Consider the following 26,004-nt stretch of genomic DNA (forward strand, 5'->3'; position numbering starts at 1 on the left):
CTTCTGAGGCCCCGGGTGGCCAATTTTCCGATTGCTTCGAACAGGGCGTGCGACCCCTCAATCGACGCGTCTCGAAGAAAGGAGTGGGGGAAAACAATATCTCCCCCTCTTCCGCCACCCCCCTCACCGCTAGAGCCGGAAAACCCCCACCAAAATCGGTTTTTCGCGATTTTCCCGGGGAAGGAGTGGAGATAGCGCCTCGGTGTCTTGGGACGAAATCTCCGGGGTGGAAAACCACGTCTAGTGCCATCTTCGGAAAAGCAATTTTCCTAATTTCCTCAGCAGGAAAAGTGTTTTTCGCGGAAATTTTTTTTTTAATTTTTTTTTTTTTTTCCGTCCGAAATTATTCATGTGACACCTTGTTGGATTGAAGTGCGACGCCGGCGCGAGCTGTTCAAGGTGCTGCACTTGGAAATCGTGCAAGAACTCGGGCTTTAAGCCTGGAGTAACTCATTGGCAACTCACGTGGTGAGTTACCAATTTTTCAAATTTGCACCAATCACTCAATTTTGGCCCGAATTCGACGGAAAGGTGTGTCCTGAGCTCGTCATGGAGTCGGCTTTCCGTTAAGGTGGGAAAATAGCGGGTGACTCACATGGTGAGTTACCAGTTTTCCAACACTGCACCAAACGCTCAGTTTTTGACGCACAACGACGGGAAAGTGTTTCCTGAGCTTGCCGCAGAGTCGACTTTCCGTCTAGGTCGGAAAAGTGCTGATGATTGGGAGAGTTTGGTCACGCATTTTCCGGACATTTTCCGAATATTCGCGACGGTGCCGGACTTGGACGTGTGGGAAGTCAATTAAAGCGTGAAGTCGGTGCGAACAGATTGAGGTGCTGAACAGCACCGAAGAATGGAGACGCAGGAGAAGGGACACGTCCTGCGGTCAGGACGGACACGTTATACGTCCACTCCTGCTAAGCGGACGGCTACCCCATCGGTCGACTCACCACGCCCGACCAGCCCAGCAGCAGCACCGACAGTGGCAAGCAGCTGCTGGCTGGCAGCAGCAGCCAAGCCAGCAGCAGCAGCGAACTAGCCAGCAGCAGCGGTCAAACCAGCAGCAGCAGCCAGGCCAGCAGCAGCGGAGTCAGCAGCGCCAGCAGAATTGGGGGACGGCAACGGTGGAGCCGTCTCTAGGTCATGAAGGCGGCTCTTGGGCGGAGGTGGCTCACCGTAAGCCGACACGCCAATCTGCAGCAGTGGTTGGAAAATACTACAACAGGCGGTTAACCGACTTACGGAATTTGAGGAATACTATATAGTAACCAAATATGTAGCACCGAATTCCTCTATTTCAAAACGAGCGAATGTAGTATCATTTCAACTCCGCAAAGATTGTGTGTTCCAAAATAACGCTAAAAATTGTTGGTTTATGAGCAAGGACATATACGAGGGCTGACAATAAAGGAAGGTCTCCAACGCTGCAACTTCGCCGGATCACGCGCTAGGCGAAATCTGGCAACACCACCGTGTTCCTTGGTTCCCCCACTACCACTTTGCTGCTGGGTGAGGCTTCCCCGACCGCTCAGTCTTGGCCGAGCAGCCGTCAACGATGGAGGTACCCCTCGCGTCAGCGTCCAAGTGCGAATTGCGTTCTGTAATACGTTTTTTGAGTGCGAAAATGGTGACACCTATTGAAATCCATCGTCAACTAGTTGAAGATTACGGGGAAAAGTGTACAAACATAAAAAAACGTGCGTAAGTGGAGCCACGAGTTCAATTCCGGGCGCACTAATGTTCACGACGAGGAGAGAAGTGGTCGACCGTCGGTCTCGGATGCGATTGTTCAAGCAGTGGAGGCAGAAATGCTCAAAAACCGCCGTGCGACAATTAGGGACTTGGAAGAGAAGCTGGGAGGAGTGTGTAGCAGCTAAACAATCCGTCATATCCTTGTGAACAACTTGCAGTATCACAAAGTTTCTGCCCGAAACAGCAAAGGAGTGAAATTTCACCACGACAACGCGCGCCCGCACACAGCCAACGTTACCCTTGACCTGCTCAAGAAATTTGGCTGGGACATCATCGATCACCCTCCCTATTGTCCCGACGTGGCCCCGAGTGACTACCACATGTTCCCCGCCCTGAAAAAACATCTCGGAGGGAAGATGAGTGAGTGATGCGGAGGTTCAGAAAGAGGTCAACACCTGGCTGCGCGAGGCGGACGGAGAGTGGTATTCGGCCGGCATAGACAAGTTCATTGTGCGGATGCGCAAGGTGTTGGAAAAAAAGGCGATTATGTAGAAAAGTAGCCAAGACCTTGACCTTTCCAACGGTGTATCGCTTTTTGTAAATAAATGTCATTTTCTATGAAAAGAAAAAATTGGAGACCTTACTTTATTGTCAGCCCTCGTATCAATTTCAAACGATCATTCGTATTAGTATTAGTCAATGATTCCTCGAAATCATTAACGATTTTTTGAATTTTTCGAGGATAGTGAACTTTTGTTTGTTTACATACGATGAACCATAAACAACAACAAACTTTATCCTCGTAAATTTTGTGAATGTCGAAAAACTTTTCGTGGATAATTCGTTAACGAAATACCCACGTAAACATTTACGAAAACAAGCATGACAGTCAACTTGGGATGAGCTACACCCTTCGACTATGTTGCCTTGGCAAAAACATTCGTCGCATTCATCAAGGAATAAGTATATATTATCTTTCAAGATCGCATCATCATTCTCAGGTCAACTCAGACGTTTACGCAAGACTTGGAGGTGAATCAACGGCAACGAGCGAAAGGTTTCACTCAAGCCGAAAAAAGCCGTAAATGCAGCAACAACAGGGAACTCGTATCTCGGCCAGCCACACACTATGCAACCTGCTTGTCCTTTGGGGTGCGTCGAGAACCACAATCTTCGCAGCTGTCCGAAGATCTTAACACGTTGACTGACAAGCCTTTCACATATCACATACGCTCATGATTTCTCGCTTTGATAAGGTAAACTTTGATAATGTAAACTGTAAGTTAGGCAGAGCGAAAAAGCATAACGATTTTGCAATTGGGCCTGAGTAGTAAATCGTAAATCGTAAATCGCTCTTCGCTTACTCGTTTTTCGTTTCACTTGCCAACAACCGTTCAAAAACTTAAAAACTGAACTAATTTGTAAATTTTAACGATCACTAACATGGACAAATCCTTCACAACTGGATGAAGAGATATAGATAGCAGCGATGAAGAGATATTTAGAAATGATACCCAAAACAAACGTTGTTTTGAGGAAGATATTATGCAGCCAAAAAAGAGTAGGTACAACGTAATTGTTTCGTCAGGTTCTGAATCCGATAGTGAAAGTGACGCTGAATGTGGTATTGAATAAATTTTACATGAATTACAGTTGGAAGAAGAAAGAAATATTGAACGTGCTGAGAAAATCGAATTTGATGATTTTCAGTGGAATGAATTTGGTGGTCGACAAAAATCGTTCACGTTTGAACAAACCAACCATCTCAACATGCAATTATCTGACGAGATAACACCTTATGATGTTTTTTTCATTGTTCATCGACGATGATGTTGTGAACATGGTTGTACAAGAAACAAACCGATACGCGGAACAAAAGTTGAATATATCGATATACACCAGCGTGCCGCATGCAGAAGTGGAAATCAACAAATCCTGAACAAATCAAACAATTCCTTGGTTTAATGTTATGGATGGGATTAGTGAATGTAAGCCCTATTGCTAAGTATTGGTCGAAAAATGAGTTATGTAATTTTAAACTACCGTGCAGCACGATGTCACTGAACCTATTTGAATTGTTGTTGAGCAATATCCATTTTGCAGATAACTCGACTTTTACTCATAAAGATAGGCTTGGTAAAATATTGCCATTGTTCAATAAATTACAAGAAAAATACGAAAAAGTGTATACAACTGGTGAGGATATTGTTATAGATAAATTGCTGATTCCATTGTCTGGAAGACTCATTTTCAAACAATATATTCCCAACAAAGCACATAAATACGGAATCAAATTATTCAAACTTTGTTCGAATGATGGCTATACATGGGCAATGAGAATTTATTCAGGTAAATCAGCTGAAGGAATTTGACAAACCGGATTGGCGCATAATGTTTGTCTGTATCTTGCAGAGAAACTCTTTGACCAGAGGCGAACATAATACGTTGAAAACTTTTATACGAGTTATGAATTGGCTAAATCGTGTCTAATCTTTAGTCATGTAAGTCCGTAAATCGTTGCACTACGTGCAATGCTACACATTGTAGCTTATTATATGACAATATATGCGTCCGAAAGTGTGGATGGCTGCAAATTCGGACGATGAGACGGTGTTTCTGGAAACGGTGCTGCTCTTGGTGGTCGATGACCATGGTTTACGACATGAAGCGCAAGCGCTGTTGGATTCAGGGTCCATGTGCAACTTTATGTCGGTTGAAAGTTGATGACCACTCGGTCCAAGGTTGACGTGTCGATCGTAGGCATCGGTCAAGCGATACAGCAGGTTAAGGACTCCATCAACGCTGTATTGCAATCAATATCAGAAATGTTTTCAACTTCAATGAAGTTACTGATTTTGCAAAGACCTTTCGCTGATATTCCGACAGTACTGATCGGCATAACAACATGGAAGCTTCCGACCACCTCGTTAGCAGACCCATCATTCCACATTCTAGGCAAGGTCAATATTGTCATCGGCAGTGATGCACATTGGGAAATGCAAACTGGTAGAAAACGCACACTAGGTAAGGGCAGACCATGGTTAGCATAGACGTCTGTAGCGGTCCTCTCGATCCCTATTTATAAACATAAGACACAAGCCACTTTGCTAGCATAAGGTTAGATGCCGAATGACGAAGGAGCACGAACTAGGAAATAAAGTATAGTTAGTAAGATCTCAACCACTAAACCATCAAGAGTTAGAGCATTACCATAATACGACCGAAACCCAGTGCGAAAGATAACTCTCAAACGTCCTTCGGATGGACAGTCTCCGGGAATACTTCCCTTACTTCGGTTTCCAGCCAACGGTCTTGTCTCAAAACCACAAATCAAGCTTCACTTGATTTGTGGTTGTGCTGCCACGTTTCTGGGAAACTGAGAACAATCTAGAACAACGGAGAGCAACCCGCTTTATCTATAGAAGAGGACCCATGCGAAAAACATTATGCTGCTACCACAAGGCGTGATAAGATTTTTAAGTTACGTCTTCAACTGGTGTGGATGCGCTGCCGGAGAGCTGAACAGGCGTGTGTGAAAGAAAAGTTGTGATTGGAGTGTTGTGTTTGTGATCAAGTAAAAAGTTATCTTTCCTGTACTTTAGACACGGTTTCGAACTATCTGTGTTGCCGATTCAATCAGTGTGTCGATAGCAACTTAAACTTTTCGATTTGCTAAGAAAGAATCATTCAGGCTTGTTCGACGAGAGCCTTTGCATTTGTTTGTCCCGAACGTGATCGAACTCGTTCGTGCGAGATTGTGTGTGAGGGCTGAGTGTGAAAAGCTTGACGTTTTCTGGAGTTTAGCTTGATAGTATTGGATTTGTGCGAGAGATTGGAGAAAAACGAAGACACTCTTTTCGGTGCACGGTAGCAGCAACTCCACCTGAAACATAGTTGTGCGCGGATTGCACATTGTAACGACATCAGGATCGTTTTTCCTTTATTACAAGTTTATTTGTGAACCGATTTTGAAAAGCGATACATCAAAAGATGCGCGCCATCAGGACGCATCGGGGACATCAAAAAAAGTGACCGATTTCATGGAGTTCGCGTATTTACAGTGGTTTGAAAAGTGAAAAACGACACTGCTATAACTTTTGTGCTAGTGATCCTATTGGTGATAAAAGACGCTCAAAAGTCTTGGTTTAGCGAGACCAACTTGTGTTCAAAATTTCGTGCTAATCCGTGGAAAATTGACGAAGTTACGGCCCGTCAAAGTTGCGTACATAAACCGCGAAAATGGCGGCCACCGGCTGAAAAAAGTGGTCCGGTGGCCAAACGACCGTTGATTTCAAAATTTTCGTCCGGGAGTTCCTCCGGCGAAACATCCGGTGGAGCACCCGGTGATTTTCGGGTTGTGTCCGTCCTGGCCTTCCGCGGATTCCTGGCGGGCTTCTGAGGCCCCGGGTGGCCAATTTTCCGATTGCTTCGAACAGGGCGTGCGACCCCTCAATCGACGCGTCTCGAAGAAAGGAGTGGGGGAAAACAATATCTCCCCCTCTTCCGCCACCCCCCTCACCGCTAGAGCCGGAAAACCCCCACCAAAATCGGTTTTTCGCGATTTTCCCGGGGAAGGAGTGGAGATAGCGCCTCGGTGTCTTGGGACGAAATCTCCGGGGTGGAAAACCACGTCTAGTGCCATCTTCGGAAAAGCGATTTTCCTAATTTCCTCAGCAGGAAAAGTGTTTTTCGCGGAAATTTTTTTTTTAATTTATTTTTTTTTTCCGTCCGAAATTATTCATGTGACACCTTGTTGGATTGAAGTGCGACGCCGGCGCGAGCTGTTCAAGGTGCTGCACTTGGAAATCGTGCAAGAACTCGGGCTTTAAGCCTGGAGTAACTCATTGGCAACTCACGTGGTGAGTTACCAATTTTTCAAATTTGCACCAATCACTCAATTTTGGCCCGAATTCGACGGAAAGGTGTGTCCTGAGCTCGTCATGGAGTCGGCTTTCCGTTAAGGTGGGAAAATAGCGGGTGACTCACATGGTGAGTTACCAGTTTTCCAACACTGCACCAAACGCTCAGTTTTTGACGCACAACGACGGGAAAGTGTTTCCTGAGCTTGCCGCAGAGTCGACTTTCCGTCTAGGTCGGAAAAGTGCTGATGATTGGGAGAGTTTGGTCACGCATTTTCCGGACATTTTCCGAATATTCGCGACGGTGCCGGACTTGGACGTGTGGGAAGTCAATTAAAGCGTGAAGTCGGTGCGAACAGATTGAGGTGCTGAACAGCACCGAAGAATGGAGACGCAGGAGAAGGGACACGTCCTGCGGTCAGGACGGACACGTTATACGTCCACTCCTGCTAAGCGGACGGCTACCCCATCGGTCGACTCACCACGCCCGACCAGCCCAGCAGCAGCAGCGACAGTGGCAACAGCAGCAGCCAAGCCAGCAGCAGCAGCGAACTAGCCAGCAGCAGCGGTCAAACCAGCAGCAGCAGCCAGGCCAGCAGCAGCGGAGTCAGCAGCGCCAGCAGAATTGGGGGACGGCAACGGTGGAGCCGTCTCTAGGTCATGAAGGCGGCTCTTGGGCGGAGGTGGCTCACCGTAAGCCGACACGCCAATCTGCAGCAGTGGTTGGAAAATACTACAACAGGCGGTTAACCGACTTACGGAATTTGAGGAATACTATATAGTAACCAAATATGTAGCACCGAATTCCTCTATTTCAAAACGAGCGAATGTAGTATCATTTCAACTCCGCAAAGATTGTGTGTTCCAAAATAACGCTAAAAATTGTTGGTTTATGAGCAAGGACATATACGAGGGCTGACAATAAAGGAAGGTCTCCAACGCTGCAACTTCGCCGGATCACGCGCTAGGCGAAATCTGGCAACACCACCGTGTTCCTTGGTTCCCCCACTACCACTTTGCTGCTGGGTGAGGCTTCCCCGACCGCTCAGTCTTGGCCGAGCAGCCGTCAACGATGGAGGTACCCCTCGCGTCAGCGTCCAAGTGCGAATTGCGTTCTGTAATACGTTTTTTGAGTGCGAAAATGGTGACACCTATTGAAATCCATCGTCAACTAGTTGAAGATTACGGGGAAAAGTGTACAAACATAAAAAAACGTGCGTAAGTGGAGCCACGAGTTCAATTCCGGGCGCACTAATGTTCACGACGAGGAGAGAAGTGGTCGACCGTCGGTCTCGGATGCGATTGTTCAAGCAGTGGAGGCAGAAATGCTCAAAAACCGCCGTGCGACAATTAGGGACTTGGAAGAGAAGCTGGGAGGAGTGTGTAGCAGCTAAACAATCCGTCATATCCTTGTGAACAACTTGCAGTATCACAAAGTTTCTGCCCGAAACAGCAAAGGAGTGAAATTTCACCACGACAACGCGCGCCCGCACACAGCCAACGTTACCCTTGACCTGCTCAAGAAATTTGGCTGGGACATCATCGATCACCCTCCCTATTGTCCCGACGTGGCCCCGAGTGACTACCACATGTTCCCCGCCCTGAAAAAACATCTCGGAGGGAAGATGAGTGAGTGATGCGGAGGTTCAGAAAGAGGTCAACACCTGGTTGCGCGAGGCGGACGGAGAGTGGTATTCGGCCGGCATAGACAAGTTCATTGTGCGGATGCGCAAGGTGTTGGAAAAAAAGGCGATTATGTAGAAAAGTAGCCAAGACCTTGACCTTTCCAACGGTGTATCGCTTTTTGTAAATAAATGTCATTTTCTATGAAAAGAAAAAATTGGAGACCTTACTTTATTGTCAGCCCTCGTATCAATTTCAAACGATCATTCGTATTAGTATTAGTCAATGATTCCTCGAAATCATTAACGATTTTTTGAATTGTTCGAGGATAGTGAACTTTTGTTTGTTTACATACGATGAACCATAAACAACAACAAACTTTATCCTCGTAAATTTTGTGAATGTCGAAAAACTTTTCGTGGATAATTCGTTAACGAAATACCCACGTAAACATTTACGAAAACAAGCATGACAGTCAACTTGGGATGAGCTACACCCTTCGACTATGTTGCCTTGGCAAAAACATTCGTCGCATTCATCAAGGAATAAGTATATATTATCTTTCAAGATCGCATCATCATTCTCAGGTCAACTCAGACGTTTACGCAAGACTTGGAGGTGAATCAACGGCAACGAGCGAAAGGTTTCACTCAAGCCGAAAAAAGCCGTAAATGCAGCAACAACAGGGAACTCGTATCTCGGCCAGCCACACACTATGCAACCTGCTTGTCCTTTGGAGTGCGTCGAGAACCACAATCTTCGCAGCTGTCCGAAGATCTTAACACGTTGACTGACAAGCCTTTCACATATCACATACGCTCATGATTTCTCGCTTTGATAAGGTAAACTTTGATAATGTAAACTGTAAGTTAGGCAGAGCGAAAAAGCATAACGATTTTGCAATTGGGCCTGAGTAGTAAATCGTAAATCGTAAATCGCTCTTCGCTTACTCGTTTTTCGTTTCACTTGCCAACAACCGTTCAAAAACTTAAAAACTGAACTAATTTGTAAATTTTAACGATCACTAACATGGACAAATCCTTTACAACTGGATGAAGAGATATAGATAGCAGCGATGAAGAGATATTTAGAAATGATACCCAAAACAAACGTTGTTTTGAGGAAGATATTATGCAGCCAAAAAAGAGTAGGTACAACGTAATTGTTTCGTCAGGTTCTGAATCCGATAGTGAAAGTGACGCTGAATGTGGTATTGAATAAATTTTACATGAATTACAGTTGGAAGAAGAAAGAAATATTGAACGTGCTGAGAAAATCGAATTTGATGATTTTCAGTGGAATGAATTTGGTGGTCGACAAAAATCGTTCACGTTTGAACAAACCAACCATCTCAACATGCAATTATCTGACGAGATAACACCTTATGATGTTTTTTTCATTGTTCATCGACGATGATGTTGTGAACATGGTTGTACAAGAAACAAACCGATACGCGGAACAAAAGTTGAATATATCGATGTACACCAGCGTGCCGCATGCAGAAGTGGAAATCAACAAATCCTGAACAAATCAAACAATTCCTTGGTTTAATGTTATGGATGGGATTAGTGAATGTAAGCCCTATTGCTAAGTATTGGTCGAAAAATGAGTTATGTGATTTTAAACTACCGTGCAGCACGATGTCACTGAACCTATTTGAATTGTTGTTGAGCAATATCCATTTTGCAGATAACTCGACTTTTACTCATAAAGATAGGCTTGGTAAAATATTGCCATTGTTCAATAAATTACAAGAAAAATACGAAAAAGTGTATACAACTGGTGAGGATATTGTTATAGATAAATTGCTGATTCCATTGTCTGGAAGACTCATTTTCAAACAATATATTCCCAACAAAGCACATAAATACGGAATCAAATTATTCAAACTTTGTTCGAATGATGGCTATACATGGGCAATGAGAATTTATTCAGGTAAATCAGCTGAAGGAATTTGACAAACCGGATTGGCGCATAATGTTTGTCTGTATCTTGCAGAGAAACTCTTTGACCAGAGGCGAACATAATACGTTGAAAACTTTTATACGAGTTATGAATTGGCTAAATCGTGTCTAATCTTTAGTCATGTAAGTCCGTAAATCGTTGCACTACGTGCAATGCTACACATTGTAGCTTATTATATGACAATATATGCGTCCGAAAGTGTGGATGGCTGCAAATTCGGACGATGAGACGGTGTTTCTGGAAACGGTGCTGCTCTTGGTGGTCGATGACCATGGTTTACGACATGAAGCGCAAGCGCTGTTGGATTCAGGGTCCATGTGCAACTTTATGTCGGTTGAAAGTTGATGACCACTCGGTCCAAGGTTGACGTGTCGATCGTAGGCATCGGTCAAGCGATACAGCAGGTTAAGGACTCCATCAACGCTGTATTGCAATCAATATCAGAAATGTTTTCAACTTCAATGAAGTTACTGATTTTGCAAAGATCTTTCGCTGATATTCCGACAGTACTGATCGGCATAACAACATGGAAGCTTCCGACCACCTCGTTAGCAGACCCATCATTCCACATTCTAGGCAAGGTCAATATTGTCATCGGCAGTGATGCACATTGGGAAATGCAAACTGGTAGAAAACGCACACTAGGTAAGGGCAGACCATGGTTAGCATAGACGTCTGTAGCGGTCCTCTCGATCCCTATTTATAAACATAAGACACAAGCCACTTTGCTAGCATAAGGTTAGATGCCGAATGACGAAGGAGCACGAACTAGGAAATAAAGTATAGTTAGTAAGATCTCAACCACTAAACCATCAAGAGTTAGAGCATTACCATAATACGACCGAAACCCAGTGCGAAAGATAACTCTCAAACGTCCTTCGGATGGACAGTCTCCGGGAATACTTCCCTTACTTCGGTTTCCAGCCAACGGTCTTGTCTCAAAACCACAAATCAAGCTTCACTTGATTTGTGGTTGTGCTGCCACGTTTCTGGGAAACTGAGAACAATCTAGAACAACGGAGAGCAACCCGCTTTATCTATAGAAGAGGACCCATGCGAAAAACATTATGCTGCTACCACAAGGCGTGATAAGATTTTTAAGTTACGTCTTCAACTGGTGTGGATGCGCTGCCGGAGAGCTGAACAGGCGTGTGTGAAAGAAAAGTTGTGATTGGAGTGTTGTGTTTGTGATCAAGTAAAAAGTTATCTTTCCTGTACTTTAGACACGGTTTCGAACTATCTGTGTTGCCGATTCAATCAGTGTGTCGATAGCAACTTAAACTTTTCGATTTGCTAAGAAAGAATCATTCAGGCTTGTTCGACGAGAGCCTTTGCATTTGTTTGTCCCGAACGTGATCGAACTCGTTCGTGCGAGATTGTGTGTGAGGGCTGAGTGTGAAAAGCTTGACGTTTTCTGGAGTTTAGCTTGATAGTATTGGATTTGTGCGAGAGATTGGAGAAAAACGAAGACACTCTTTTCGGTGCACGGTAGCAGCAACTCCACCTGAAACATAGTTGTGCGCGGATTGCACATTGTAACGACATCAGGATCGTTTTTCCTTTATTACAAGTTTATTTGTGAACCGATTTTGAAAAGCGATACATCAAAAGATGCGCGCCATCAGGACGCATCGGGGACATCAAAAAAAGTGACCGATTTCATGGAGTTCGCGTATTTACAGTGGTTTGAAAAGTGAAAAAAGACACTGCTATAACTTTTGTGCTAGTGATCCTATTGGTGATAAAAGACGCTCAAAAGTCTTGGTTTAGCGAGACCAACTTGTGTTCAAAATTTCGTGCTAATCCGTGGAAAATTGACGAAGTTACGGCCCGTCAAAGTTGCGTACATAAACCGCGAAAATGGCGGCCACCGGCTGAAAAAAGTGGTCCGGTGGCCAAACGACCGTTGATTTCAAAATTTTCGTCCGGGAGTTCCTCCGGCGAAACATCCGGTGGAGCACCCGGTGATTTTCGGGTTGTGTCCGTCCTGGCCTTCCGCGGATTCCTGGCGGGCTTCTGAGGCCCCGGGTGGCCAATTTTCCGATTGCTTCGAACAGGGCGTGCGACCCCTCAATCGACGCGTCTCGAAGAAAGGAGTGGGGGAAAACAATATCTCCCCCTCTTCCGCCACCCCCCTCACCGCTAGAGCCGGAAAACCCCCACCAAAATCGGTTTTTCGCGATTTTCCCGGGGAAGGAGTGGAGATAGCGCCTCGGTGTCTTGGGACGAAATCTCCGGGGTGGAAAACCACGTCTAGTGCCATCTTCGGAAAAGCGATTTTCCTAATTTCCTCAGCAGGAAAAGTGTTTTTCGCGGAAATTTTTTTTTTATTTATTTTTTTTTCCGTCCGAAATTATTCATGTGACACCTTGTTGGATTGAAGTGCGACGCCGGCGCGAGCTGTTCAAGGTGCTGCACTTGGAAATCGTGCAAGAACTCGGGCTTTAAGCCTGGAGTAACTCATTGGCAACTCACGTGGTGAGTTACCAATTTTTCAAATTTGCACCAATCACTCAATTTTGGTCCGAATTCGACGGAAAGGTGTGTCCTGAGCTCGTCATGGAGTCGGCTTTCCGTTAAGGTGGGAAAATAGCGGGTGACTCACGTGGTGAGTTACCAGTTTTCCAACACTGCACCAAACGCTCAGTTTTTGACGCACAACGGGAAAGTGTTTCCTGAGCTTGCCGCAGAGTCGACTTTCCGTCTAGGTCGGAAAAGTGCTGATGATTGGGAGAGTTTGGTCACGCATTTTCCGGACATTTTCCGAATATTCGCGACGGTGCCGGACTTGGACGTGTGGGAAGTCAATTAAAGCGTGAAGTCGGTGCGAACAGATTGAGGTGCTGAACAGCACCGAAGAATGGAGACGCAGGAGAAGGGACACGTCCTGCGGTCAGGACGGACACGTTATACGTCCACTCCTGCTAAGCGGACGGCTACCCCATCGGTCGACTCACCACGCCCGACCAGCCCAGCAGCAGCAGCGACAGTGGCAACAGCAGCAGCCAAGCCAGCAGCAGCAGCGAACTAGCCAGCAGCAGCGGTCAAACCAGCAGCAGCAGCCAGGCCAGCCAGGCCAGCAGCGGAGTCAGCAGCGCCAGCAGAATTGGGGGACGGCAACGGTGGAGCCGTCTCTAGGTCATGAAGGCGGCTCTTGGGCGGAGGTGGCTCGCCGTAAGCCGACACGCCAATCTGCAGCAGTGCAGCAGCCTAAGCAGCAGCAACGACAGCAGCTACTCCAGACACGGCAGCAGCACCAGCAGCAGACACTGGCTCAGGTGTATCGGCCTCCACAGCTCCGACAGCTGCAACAGCAGGGCCAGCAACATAAGACCACACGGCGCGCGAAACGGGATCTGATCGAGGTCGCTCCAGCTGAAGGTCAGTCTTGGGACTCGGTTTACGCGAAGGTCCGACGCGCCATAAAGGAGGATGTGGCCTACAAAGACCTGGTTGGTCACATATTGATCGGTCGTCGAACACATTTGTCTCTCCTGCGTATGGAGTTGAGTCGTTCGGCTAATCCCTCGCTGGTATTACGTGACGTCCAGCAGATTGTCGACGAGGATGGAGTGGTTCGGCTAGTGAAGAAGATGAGCGAGGTAATGATAAGCCATGTGGACCCATTGGCCCAGGAGTCCGACCTGAAGGAGGCAATCGACCAGAAGCTAGAAGGTGAGGCTAACGTCGCTTCCGTCCACATGTGGAAGCTCGTCGACGGCACCAAACGGGCTCGTGTACGCCTACCGGCCAGTGTGGCCAAACAGCTAGCCGGGCAGAAGCTGACACTGTGCTACTGCCTAAGCACAGTGAAGGAAGCTCCGGCAGTTCCAACAGAACGCCAGCGTTGTTATCGCTGCCTAGAGCGAGGTCATCTCGCGCGTGATTGCCGTTCGTCCATTAGTCGGCAGAACATGTGCATCCGGTGCGGCGTTGACGGTCATCGGGCCAAAACGTGTAACGCCGAAGTGAAGTATGCCATCTGCGGGGGTCCCCATCGCGTCGGCCATAGCACATGCGTTCACCCTAAGAATCCTACAGCTAAATGTGGATCACTGTCGGGCAGGACAGGACTTAGCGCTTCAAGCAGAGCGAGAACATCGAGCCGACGTCCTGCTTCTATCTGACGTGTATAGACCGCCCGTGAACAATGGGAATTGGGCGTACGACGCATCGAGAAGTGCGGCGGTATTGGCCACTGGTTCGCATCCTAACCAGCGGATGTGGAGCTGTGCAGTGCCCGGATTGGTGGCCGCCCAAGTGGCTGGTGTCACTTTTATCAGCTGCTATGCACCTCAGCGTCGTCCCACACTGGAGTACGAGCAGTTCCTGGAAGCCGTGGAACTTGAGACTGCCTCCCACTCCAGGGTCGTCATCGCCGGCGACTTTAACGCTTGGCACACAGAGTGGGGCAGTGCGAGGAACGAACCACGCGGCTAGGAGCTGCTGAGCCTGGTTGACAGGATGGGACTCGCGATTCTCTACCAAGGCAATGAACCCAGCTTCATTGGGAGGGGAGCAGCTTTATCCAGCGTGATTGATGTCGCCTTCGCCAGTCCGTCGATTGCTCGAGCCGACACATGGACGGTGCTTCCGTTCGATAGGTCCGATCACCAGCTCATCAGGTTCGGGGTGGAGGGGCCAGCTCAGCCGCCTCAGCAAAATCGGTCGCATCAGTCGTCTCGTTGCGTTCTACCAGCTGGCCGGCAGCGCGCTCCATGCGCTGGCAAGCGGTGGAAGATGACACAGTTCAACGAAGAATCTTTCCTCCATGCGCTTGAAGATGTGAACTTCGCTGAGCAGGCTGCGACTGACACCGGTATGGTTGCAGCTTTGACGAGGGCGTGTGACATCACCATGCAGCGAGTCTCTCGGTTGCACAGCGACGCTCACCGCAACGTGTACTGGTGGTCGCCTGAGCTAGAGCGGCTTCGTGGGAACTGCCTGGCCGCGCGAGAGCGGACAAGACAGATCATCGACCTGGAGGAGCGTAGCGTCGCAGCTGCTGTACACCGCACGGCGAAACGGCTGCTCGAGAAGGCGATTCGTGCCAGGAAGCGGCAAGCGTTCGAGGAGCTCATCGACATCGCCGAAGAGAACGTCTTTGGTGCTGGGTATAGGATGGTGATGTCTCGGCTACGTGGCAAACGTGTGCCGCCCGAGACTGATCGTGCCGAGCTGGAACGGATAGTTTCCGATCTGTTCCCAACCCACCCACCGGTCTCTTGGCCAGACTCTGGCGATGCGGTTCCTGCGGCGGCTTCTGCTGAGCCTACCGACGTGATTCCTGAGGTCACTCCTGGGGAGCTCCTGGCCATTGTTGCGGATGTGGCTACGCGAAAAGCTCCCGGTCTGGACGGGATTCCAAACGCTGCGGTAATGGCGGCGATCAGGAAGTACCCGGAGGCCTTCTGCCGCTTGTATCAGGACTGTCTGTCCCGCGGAACGTTCCAGTCGCAGTGGAAAAGACAGCGCCTGGTACTGCTGCCAAAGCCTGGCAAGCCTCCGGGGGAGAGCTCTTCATACCGGCCGCTGTGCATGCTAGACGCACTCGGCAAGGTGCTGGAACGGCTGATCCTGAACCGTCTTAATGCGCATCTGGAGGACCCTGACTCACCGCAGCTGTCCAGTGCGCAATACGGATTCCGACGAGGGCGCTCTACAATCAGCGCGATTCAGCGTGTTGTCGACGCGGGCAAGACGGCTATGTCGTTCAACCGCACCAACGCACGTGACAAGCGCTGCCTGATGGTCGTGGCCCTGGACATCCGAAATGCCTTCAACACGGCCAGCTGGCAATGTATTGCCGAGGCGCTAAGAGATAAGGGAGTCCCGTCGCAGCTGATGCGGATCATCAGATCATATTTCGAAGGACGCAAGCTGCTGTTCGACACCAGCGAAGGCCCCGTCGAGCGTCACATCACCGCCGGAGTTCCCCAAGGGTCCATCTTGGGTCCGACCCTCTGGAACGCGATGTACGACGGGGTGCTCGGCGTTGCACTACCGCCTGGGGTTGAGATCATCGGTTATGCCGATGATCTCGCGCAGCTTCAAGTACTTGGGGGTACGGATATAAGACAACCTGTCATGGGTGCCCCACATCTCATCGATCGCAGAGAAGGCAACCCAGATTGCGATGGCAGCGTCACGCCTAATGCCAAACCACAGTGGCCCGAGGACTTCAAAGTCTCGTTTGTTGGCTGCAGTAGCGGATTCCACCATGCGCTACGCTGCACCTGTATGGCAGGGCGCATTGGACAACCGCGAGTGCCGCAGGTTGCTGCAGCGGGTACAGCGTAGGTCTGCGATTGCCGTGGCGCGAACGTTCCGGACGGTTCGCTGCGAGACTGCGGTAGTATTGGCCGGACTCCTTCCGATCTACAGCGCCATTCGAGAGGACACTCGAGTCCACAGCCGCCGCGGAACAGCAGCCAGCAGGGAAATTCGGTTGCAGGAGCGGTAGCAAACCATCGTCGAGTGGCAGTCAACGTGGGATGCAGATGCCGCCACCGAAGGTGCCTCCATGTACATCAAGTGGGCACATCGCATGATCCCGGATACCCGATCGTGGCAGTCGCGGAGCCATGGCGAGGTGACGTTTTACCTGTCCCAGATACTCTCCGGACACGGGTTTTTCCGGGAGTATCTCTGCAAGATGGGATTTACCTCGTCTCCGGACTGCAAATCGTGCCCTGGCGTAGTGGAAAGCACCGAGCATGCCGTATTTGAGTGTCCTCGTTTCAACAACATCCGGAGGAGGCTACTGGAGGGTGTTGCTCCAGAAACATTGGTCGACCACATGATCCAGTGTCCGCAAAACTGGAGCAATGTGTGTCAGGTCGCCAAATCCATCATGCATGTGCTCCAGCGTGACTGGGACGAAGAGAGGCAGCTGATGGCCTTGCAGGATGACAACTCGTCTGCAGCCGACCGTCCAGACCCCGAGACCACCCGGTACGACCGGCGGAACGAGGCCAGGCGCCTCCAAACAGTGGCAGCAAGAAAAGCACGGCGAGGTGGACGGCCTCCATCCCCACCCCCGTCTCCAACAACGGCTGCCCGACGAGACGCGATTCGAGCACGGGTCGCTCTATGGCGAGAGCGCCATAGAGACACCGTTAACATCCGGGCCCTTTTCAATCCGAATGCCTCCAGGGACGAGGAGAGCTTCCATGAAGAGGAGCTACACTCGAGGGGCCTAACCCCATCCGAGTTGGCAGCGGCCAGCGAGGAAGAGCGTTCGAGGCGCTAGGGGGTTTACGATTAGTAATGGAAACAGCGGGTTTTCATTACTAATCGAATGAAACAAATGAGAACAAAAAAGGAAGGTCTTCTTCTTAGACAGGAGCGGGAGAAAATTCCCACAGGGGAATACAAATGTACTGCGGCTGCAAAAAACCCCTTCTGGGCAGAACTGCGTGCAGATAAAAGAAAGTTGAAGTTGAACAATCTGAAAGGCCACAACGGTGGACAAAAAGTTACCGCAGAAAAGAACCCTCGCGGGAATAGTACTGCGTGTGACCAAGGTGAGAAATTTGTAAAATTCTTGGATTGAATAAATTCCGCCTAAAAAAAAAAAAAAAAAAGGCGTGATAAGCAAGTACGTTACGTCTTAAGCTTGCCTCGTAAAGTCGATTCAAGAATTTTACTGGGTTTGTCAAAGTCGGTAGCAGATCGACGGGTCATAGGCGTTGAACGTCGGTTGATGAACAATCCTCAAATGGAATCGGAGTACAAAAAGTTTATGTCGAAGTATGCAAGTTTAGGCCATATGAAAAGATTACCAGAACCTGTTGATGATAGCAAACCGCAATTCTACATACGTCAGCATGCGAAGGTGAAGGAAACGAGTACGACCACGAAGGTATGTGTGGTCGACATTCTGTAAGACGACATCTGGATGATACTCGTTGAACGATATGCTGTTCATAGGTCCTACGGTACAAGATGTTACCTGTTTACGATCAGGTACAATTGCTTTTGCTTAGCAGATGTGGAAAAGATGTACCGGCAAGTTCGTCATTGTGACAGCGATCACAAACAGCTACGCAACACGCACGTTGCAATAAATTGCGCTTTACCACAAGCTACAGTTTCCTAAAGCAGTCGATCCTGCTCTCCACGACTTCTATAATGATAACTTATTGACCAATGCATTCGACCTGTCAGAGGCGATCGAAGTACGGACACAAGTATCACGAATGCTGGATTCGCCAGGGTTTTCTCGTTAAAGAAGTGGGCTTCAAACCACCCAGCAGCACTTAACGGTGTACCAATCTACGATTTAGCTGTCAAAATCACTCACGAATGGCAAGAGGATCAACGTTTCAACGTTGGGATTGATCTGGGAAGCGGCGAATGACATGTTTCGCTACAGGGTTGACCTATCACTACCTGCAGACGAGTTCACGAGAAGTCTGGTACTATCGTACACGCCAAGGATCTTCGATCCGCTCGGTTTATTGGGACCAACTGTCCCCAACGGACAAAAATGTTCCTGCAAAGACTTTGAAATCTTAAGCACGATAGTAACCCCTACGATTGGAATAGAGCACTACCAGTAGAGCTGCAAGAGGAGTGGAGGATGATTCATCATACGTTATATTCACTACGCGATTTACGTATACCACAATTTTTAGCTCAAGCAGATGCAGAAGACATACAACTGCATTTTGTGATGATGCTTCACAAGAGGCTTACGGCGCATGTTGCTATGTACGAGCAGTGTCATCAAAGGTGTTGCGAGCAACGGCTCAAACAAATTTCACTAGGCGCCTTTTGCACCTTTTGGCCATCCTTGCGCCTTCCTTGACGAACAAGCGGCACCGAAGATCATGCGCATCATTACATACTCGTCTGATTTTTCCTGTGATACACTGCTTCTCCAAGAAGACCAACATAACCAGAAGATTTCAATGGCCTACTCGTCTGGTTCTTCCTGTGATACGCTGCTTCTCCAAGAAGACCAACATAGCCAGAGGTTCCTATGGAGAAGCAGTGTATCACAGGAAGAACCAGACGAGTTTGTGCGCATGACCTACGGTGCCGCTTGTTCGCCAAGCTGCGCTCAATTCGTTAAATATGCGAACGCAGATCGATTTACAAAGCAATTTCCGCAAGCTGTCGTATGCATTAATTCCGACCACTATGTTGACAATATGTTTGCCAGTGTGGAAACACAAGCCGAAGTAATACAGTTAGCGATAGAGTTAACCCACATCCACGCACAAGACGTTTAAGTTACACAATTTGGATGAAAACGACTTAAGGATATGACGCTATAACAACACAATGGGTACGCCGCTGCAGCATATTTTCGTATAGAATCCAACGGCCGACGTGAGGTAGCCCAGATCAGCGGGAAAACGCGAGTAGCTCCCTTAAACTACATTTCCAATCCTCACTTGGAACTTCAAGCGGCAGTCCTAGGAATACGAATAGACGATAGAGCAAGCACATAGAATACCGATCCATCGTCGATACTTCTGCTGTTTTACTGGCTTGGTTCAGATCATCGGCGGTACAGCAAATACGTAGCTCATAGAGTAGATGAAATCCTTGATAACCATTAACCATTTCACTACCATTGACGAATGACACAGGATACCTACGATTTTCGATGTCCCTGATGAGGGTATAAAGTGGTCAAACCTTTCACCAATTGATTTAACGGTCCCAGCTTTCTACTAAGTCCAGAAGACAAATGGGACTTACCGAAGTTGCAAACTAAGACAACAGAGGAAGAGAAACTTCAAATTGTTACGCTACATCATTTATAGTAACCGGCAATCGAATTAAAATAATTCACACCAACCAAAACCTTCGGAGTTGCAACTAGCAGAACGCATCATACTAAAGCTAGTACAATAGCAAGAATACCCGGAAGAGTACAAAATCCTCCAGGAAGCACGTGCGGACACTGAAAATACACGAGTCATTATTATAAATAATAGTGCTCTTTTTAGGAGCAGTGCTTACATGGATAACAAAGGAATCATACCCCTACAAGGAAGAATCCACGCTTTCCAGCATATTAGCGACGACATGAAGCGGCCGAATTCTACCGAAGACCGGCCACCTCACCGACCTTATTGTGGATGTGAAATATATTCACTTAAGTGCTGGATTGTGTGATTAGCTTAGTATAAATTTGATGAGAATGAGAAGAGTGCACCTTAATCGCCGGTCTGTTTAAGGGTCCTGGTTGCCAAAAATGGAGCAGAAGCTGTGCCGTACGTAACCGTTTGTAGCTCAAATGTCGATATAGGATCTGCAGGATGTTCTCTGTACCGGATGCGCAGATACTTACGGTCATGAGGGCTATGTAAAATTTGCCGATACATCTTCTCTACGTCTGCAGTGAGAGCAATGGCACGAGAACGAAACCGGAGGATGATCGATAAGAGATCTTCTTTAACGACTGGTCCCACTAAGAGTTTATCGTTCAATGAGTAACCTCTCTTAGTCTTACAGGATGCATCGAACACGACACGCACCTTCGTGGTTGTGCTCGACTCTTTAACGACAGCGTGATGTGGGAGGTAGTAATGCTCTACCGAATCGTTTGCAGGACTGGTAAGCCGTTCATATGCCCCAAATGCTCATATTCTCTCATAAATTTCACACACTCTTCTTTCATTGTAGCATTGGTGTTCAACCGCCGTTCGATACAACGCAGTCTGCGATCGGCTATTTCCTTCGACTCTCCTAAAACGATATTAGAGTTGGAGTTTAAAAGGCAAACTAACGACATACCTTCCACTTGAATTGCGAACAGTTGTTGCTGCGAAATGCTTCTCGCAAGTATTCTCCTCAGCCGATAGCACAGGATCCTCGGCTATGGTTTCACTCTCCCAGAACCGCTGCATCGTCTCCTCCAGTGGCACAGCCGCGAACCGACTGACGAATGATGGGTGACAACCCAACCAAAATGAGCTTCGACCAGCCACGGTTTGCCTCTACCGATAGAGCGCTTGCGACCGATGTGGAGCTCCCAGAACGTATCGCCTCCGATGACGATGTCGATTTGCCCCGGACTATTAAAGGTGCTGTCCGCCAATGCCACGTCCGGCATTTCCCATGAAGAGACGTCCGTTGGTGATGTAGGGATGTTTCCGTATGGCGTGTCCAGAACCAAGAAAGTCATCTCCGTAGCGAAGGGTTGTGTCTTGGACTGAACGGTAGCAACGATGGAACCCTTGATCTGCTGTACTGCATTGCCGATGCCCCATACAGCGACATTGACCCTTTTGCGACTCGTCTGCAGTTTCCGTGCAAACTCCTCAGCGATGAAATTAGACATGGATCCCGAATCCAACAAAGCCCTTGCTTCATGGGTGTTCCCGTAGTCATCCTTGATCTGGATGTTTGCCGTCGCCAGAAACACATTGTCTTCAGTCGACTGAGCTAACAATGTTACCGTTGCGGGTGGAGCATAGGGTGGAGAATGGTGTAGAAGTGTATGATGACGCTCACGAAACGTGCGACACGAATAATCCGACTTGCACGCTCTAACCTGATGATTGCTGCTCAACTATACTATACAACAACTATACTATAGGCAACTATACGCAACAAGAGTCCAATCAAAGCATATATTGCGATATTTGTATGCTTTTCTACAAGAGCCGTTCATATTGAACTCGTAACCGATCTAACCACCACATCATTTTTAAATGCACTACGTCGTTTAGTTGCACGTCGGACAAATAAGTAAGCTGCACACTGATAACGGAACTACATTTAAGGGAGCATCGCACGAGCTGAACCGCATTTACAAAATGCTCAAATGCGATGAGAACGACCGTATAACTATTTTCAATTGGTGCGCGACGAACGAAATCCAATGGAAATTTATCGCTCCACGGGCACCACACTTCGGAGGTTTATGGGAGGCAGCGGTGAAGGCAGCTTAAAAACACATCATAGGAACCATTGAAACGAAAAGCATAACACAGGAGAACATACTTACCCTGCTGGCACAAGTGGGACAGTGTTTCAATTCTCGACCATTAACTCCTTTATCGGATGAGCCTTCAGATCTAGAACCGTTGACGCCGGGACACTTTCTCATCGGCTCTAACGTGCAAGCGGTACCAGACGTCGATCACACCGGAACACCAGAAAATCGGTTGAAGGAGTGCCAGTTGGTGCAGAAACACATGCAAAACATTTGGGCTAGATGGTATCCGGAGTATCTTCAACAACTGCAAGCGCGAGCCAAACATTGCAACGGGCGATCGGTGTCACTGCAAGAAAACCAGCTTGTGATCATCAAGGAAGACAACATACATTCTACCTCGTGGCCGATGGGCCGCATCGTTGCAGTTCACCCAGGCAATGACGGAGTCGTTCGCGTGGTTACACTGCGCACAGCTGACGGAAAACAAATCGTACACGCAGCTAATCGTTTGGCAATTCTACCAAACCCCGACGTACTCAGCAACTTGGAGAAGAAAGCCTTGCCAGTGTCTCAGTGGCACTGATTAACTACACTACATTATTTTTTGAACACACCACACCTTTATTCCGCACTTGTTTTTGTTTGACACTTGTCAGTGATAGCAGGACAGGATCCGTACATAAACACACACACGTCGTACGGAACGGAAGCTAGAATCAACGCGTTTGCTCTACGCTTGGTTAGCAGTTTGTTTATTATTTTCATTCTTCATCTAGTCTTGAATTGAAAGAAATTCCTTCTTTGGTGGCCGGTAATGTTGGATTTTGGGTTAACATTAATATTTCGAATATGAATTCAAATAAGAAAACACATATGAATTAGAAGAATGTAAGAATTATTGCTAGTTTTAGTTACACATATTACATGAATTTAAAATTTCGAACTATGACGAAAGAACACACATAAATAATGTAAACACACACTACTTGACGTTACACGAATTGACACCTAGGAAAATAAGGATGAATTTCGGATGAACTATTTATGCAAATGAACTAGGACAGATGATGATGAATGAACAGTTACAAACGGAACGACGTTCGTTTATTCGTTTGTTCGTTTATTTCGATTGAAATTACAAGGTGTAATTACAATGGACAAGAAAATCAAGGCATTGCAAATCAAGAAGAGAGTAACAGTGAAAGGACTCAAGACGCTGGAACGGTTCCAAATTGAATTTGTGCCCGATTGTGCAAGGCAGATTCCGGAAGCTTTGGAATTTTTGGAAAGGCAGAGGTCAAGGTTCTTCAACATAATCGAAAAACTCGAAGAATTGGATGAAACCGACGCAAGCTTCGAAACGTACCTAACGGAGAGCAGTGTGATCGAGGATCGTTGCCGGAAGCTGAAATCATTCCTGCGAGAGAACCAGCTTCAGGATGAAGATACGCTGAACGACACAACGGGGTTGGCTTCCTCTACGCTGGCTTTTGGTCGGCCAAACGCTCCGAACCTACGCCTACCAAAGATCGAGCTGCCAACGTTTGATGGAGACCATACAAAATGGCTGTCCTTCAGAGATCGCTTCGTAGCCATGATCGAAGCGTCTGCAGAATTACCCTCCATTGCCAAATTACAATACCTGCTTTCATCGTTGAAGGGTGACGCCGCTCTACCATTCGAGCACACCCCTTTAACATCGGATAACTATTCAGTAACGTGGGTGGCACTTCTAAAGCGGTACGACAATTCACGTGTGTTGATCCGTGAATATTATCGGAAATTGCACTACCTTTCGGGAGTGCAATCGGTGTGCGTCGACAAGCTTACGCACTTAGTGGACGAATTCACTCGTTTAGTCAGCGGGTTAGTGAAGCTGAATGAACCGGTCGAAGTGTGGGATACGCCACTTTCGAACATGCTGTTGATGAAGCTGGATCGTGAAGCATTGATGGCTTGGGAAAAACATTCCGTGCATTTCACTAAGAACAAATACAGTGATGTGATCGCCTTTGTGTAGGATCAGATCCAGATCTTGAAATCGACCAACGATTTTGCGTGTGAGCAAGGTATCACCTTGCACGAAAGGACGAAAGGTGGCCGGCATTCATCGTCAGCCAGTGCAAAGGAGATTCATCGCAAATGCAGCAACATCACACACGGCTCATGTCATCAAGCCTCCTCATTCTCGACAACCAAAGTGTCCATTAGCATGCTCCGACAAACATTCTCTACGCAACTGTCCGGTTTTCATCGCGAAGGATGTCCAGCAGCGACGAGATGTCGTCACAGCGTATCACTTGTGTTGGAACTGTTAGAGTGGCACTTTTCAGGTCAGTGCATGCAAGTCTGAGTACTCGTGTCGAACGTATCGTCAGCGTCATCACACACTTCTGCATCACACTCCAGCTGCAGCGGTTTCCTTGACAGCACATCTGGGCGACGATAAGGTGTTTCTGGAGACGGCCCAAATCGTAATTCACGATGATTACGGTAATGCACACGAGGCAAGGGCCTTACTCGATTCGGGGTCTATGTCAAATTTCATCTCGGAGGAATGTGCTCGGAAGCTGTTGACCAACAAGGTCAATATTGCTGAATCGAGCATCGGTAATGCGGTGCAGCAAGTAACGGGTTCGATCGTCGCAACAGTTCGGTCCAAGACGCAACCCTATGCTAGGGATATGGCATTCTTGGTGTTGGACAAGCCATCAGCTAACATCCCTATTTCATCGACGGACATCTCATCATGGGAAATCCCGAATGTGGCATTAGCTGATAGCACCTCCTACATCCCTGGGCAAATCGATATCGTCATTGGAGGCGATTCTTACTGGGAGCTTCACACTGGTCACAAACGCTCTCTCGGCGTGGGAAGACCGTGGCTGGTGGAAACTCATTTCGGTTGGGTTGTTGCCGGAAATTCCATTGGAAGATATCATGCAGCGGTTCTGACAGAACGAAATCATAGTTGAGGATTCTGTGCTATCGGTTGAAGAGGATGCTTGCGAAAGACACTACGTGTCAACGACCGTTCGCAACATATCGGGAAGGTATGTCGTTCGTTTACCGTTTAATTCCAATCCAAATATCGCTTTAGGGTATTCCAAAGACACGGCAGATCGTCGACTTCGTTGTATGGAACGTCGTATGTCTGCTAACCCTAAAATGAAAGAAGAGTACGTTAAGTTCATGGAGGAGTACGAGTGTTTGGGTCACATGAAGAGGTTAACCGGTCCGGTGGACGATTCTGGTCAACACTACTACCTTTCTCATCATGCAGTCGTGAAGGAGACGAGCACGACAACCAAGGTACAAGATTAGCCTGGGACTTAACCTGCAAGAGAAAAGATCGTAACATCAGAAGAAGAGCGAGTTGTTCCACCACGAGTTGCTGCTGTGTCAACGATAAACAATGACAGCAGCGCGTTATTCACACGATACTCTACTCACCACCGTGTCAGGTGAACTATGGCCTATTGCTTGCGATTTATCAAGTGTCTAAGGGCAAGCAAAACAGCACAAACACCAACGACCAAGTCCCAAACCACGGTTCCGGAACTAATCACGTTAGTTCCAATTTTGGCAAAGAGTGAGTTGCTTGAAGCTGAACGTCGGTTGTGTCATCTAACCCAGCAGGAATCATTTTCGGATGAGCTGCGCGAGATTGAGAATGGTAGAGACGTATCGCGCAACTCGAAGCTAAAGTGGCTATCACCATTCATCGATTCGTCGGGTATCCTCCGTGTTGGTGCCCGGCTTCGCAACACATAAATGACAGATTCAGCCAAACATCCTATACCTCTCTCGTCCAAACATCACTTGGCAATATTGTTAGCAGTGTCATATCACGAGAGACACTTACACACCGGTCCGGAATTATTGCTGTCCACACTTCGTCAGCGGTTTTGGATCATCGGTGGACGCAATTTAGCAAAGACTGTCTTTCACCGGTGTCTTCGA

At 47.7% G+C, this 26,004-nt stretch overlaps 2 protein-coding genes and 1 pseudogene across 2 annotated transcripts in view; 2 read left to right on the plus strand and 1 right to left on the minus strand.

The window, feature by feature from the left end:
• Positions 1-17,391, plus strand: part of LOC126567341 (uncharacterized) — a 43,486-nt pseudogene extending 26,095 nt beyond the window's left edge.
• The window catches only part of LOC126556025 (polyserase-2-like), a 555,659-nt gene that overhangs the window by 129,633 nt on the left and 400,022 nt on the right, over positions 1-26,004 (minus strand). The window lies entirely within an intron of this gene.
• On the plus strand, positions 23,195-24,061 carry LOC126567342 (uncharacterized). The gene has a single exon (XM_050223571.1). The coding sequence runs from the start codon at positions 23,195-23,197 to the stop codon at positions 24,059-24,061; it is 867 nt and encodes a 288-aa protein (XP_050079528.1).

The sequence above is a fragment of the Anopheles maculipalpis genome, chromosome 2RL (assembly GCF_943734695.1).
Source record: "Anopheles maculipalpis chromosome 2RL, idAnoMacuDA_375_x, whole genome shotgun sequence".
Lineage (NCBI taxonomy): Eukaryota > Metazoa > Arthropoda > Insecta > Diptera > Culicidae > Anopheles > Anopheles maculipalpis.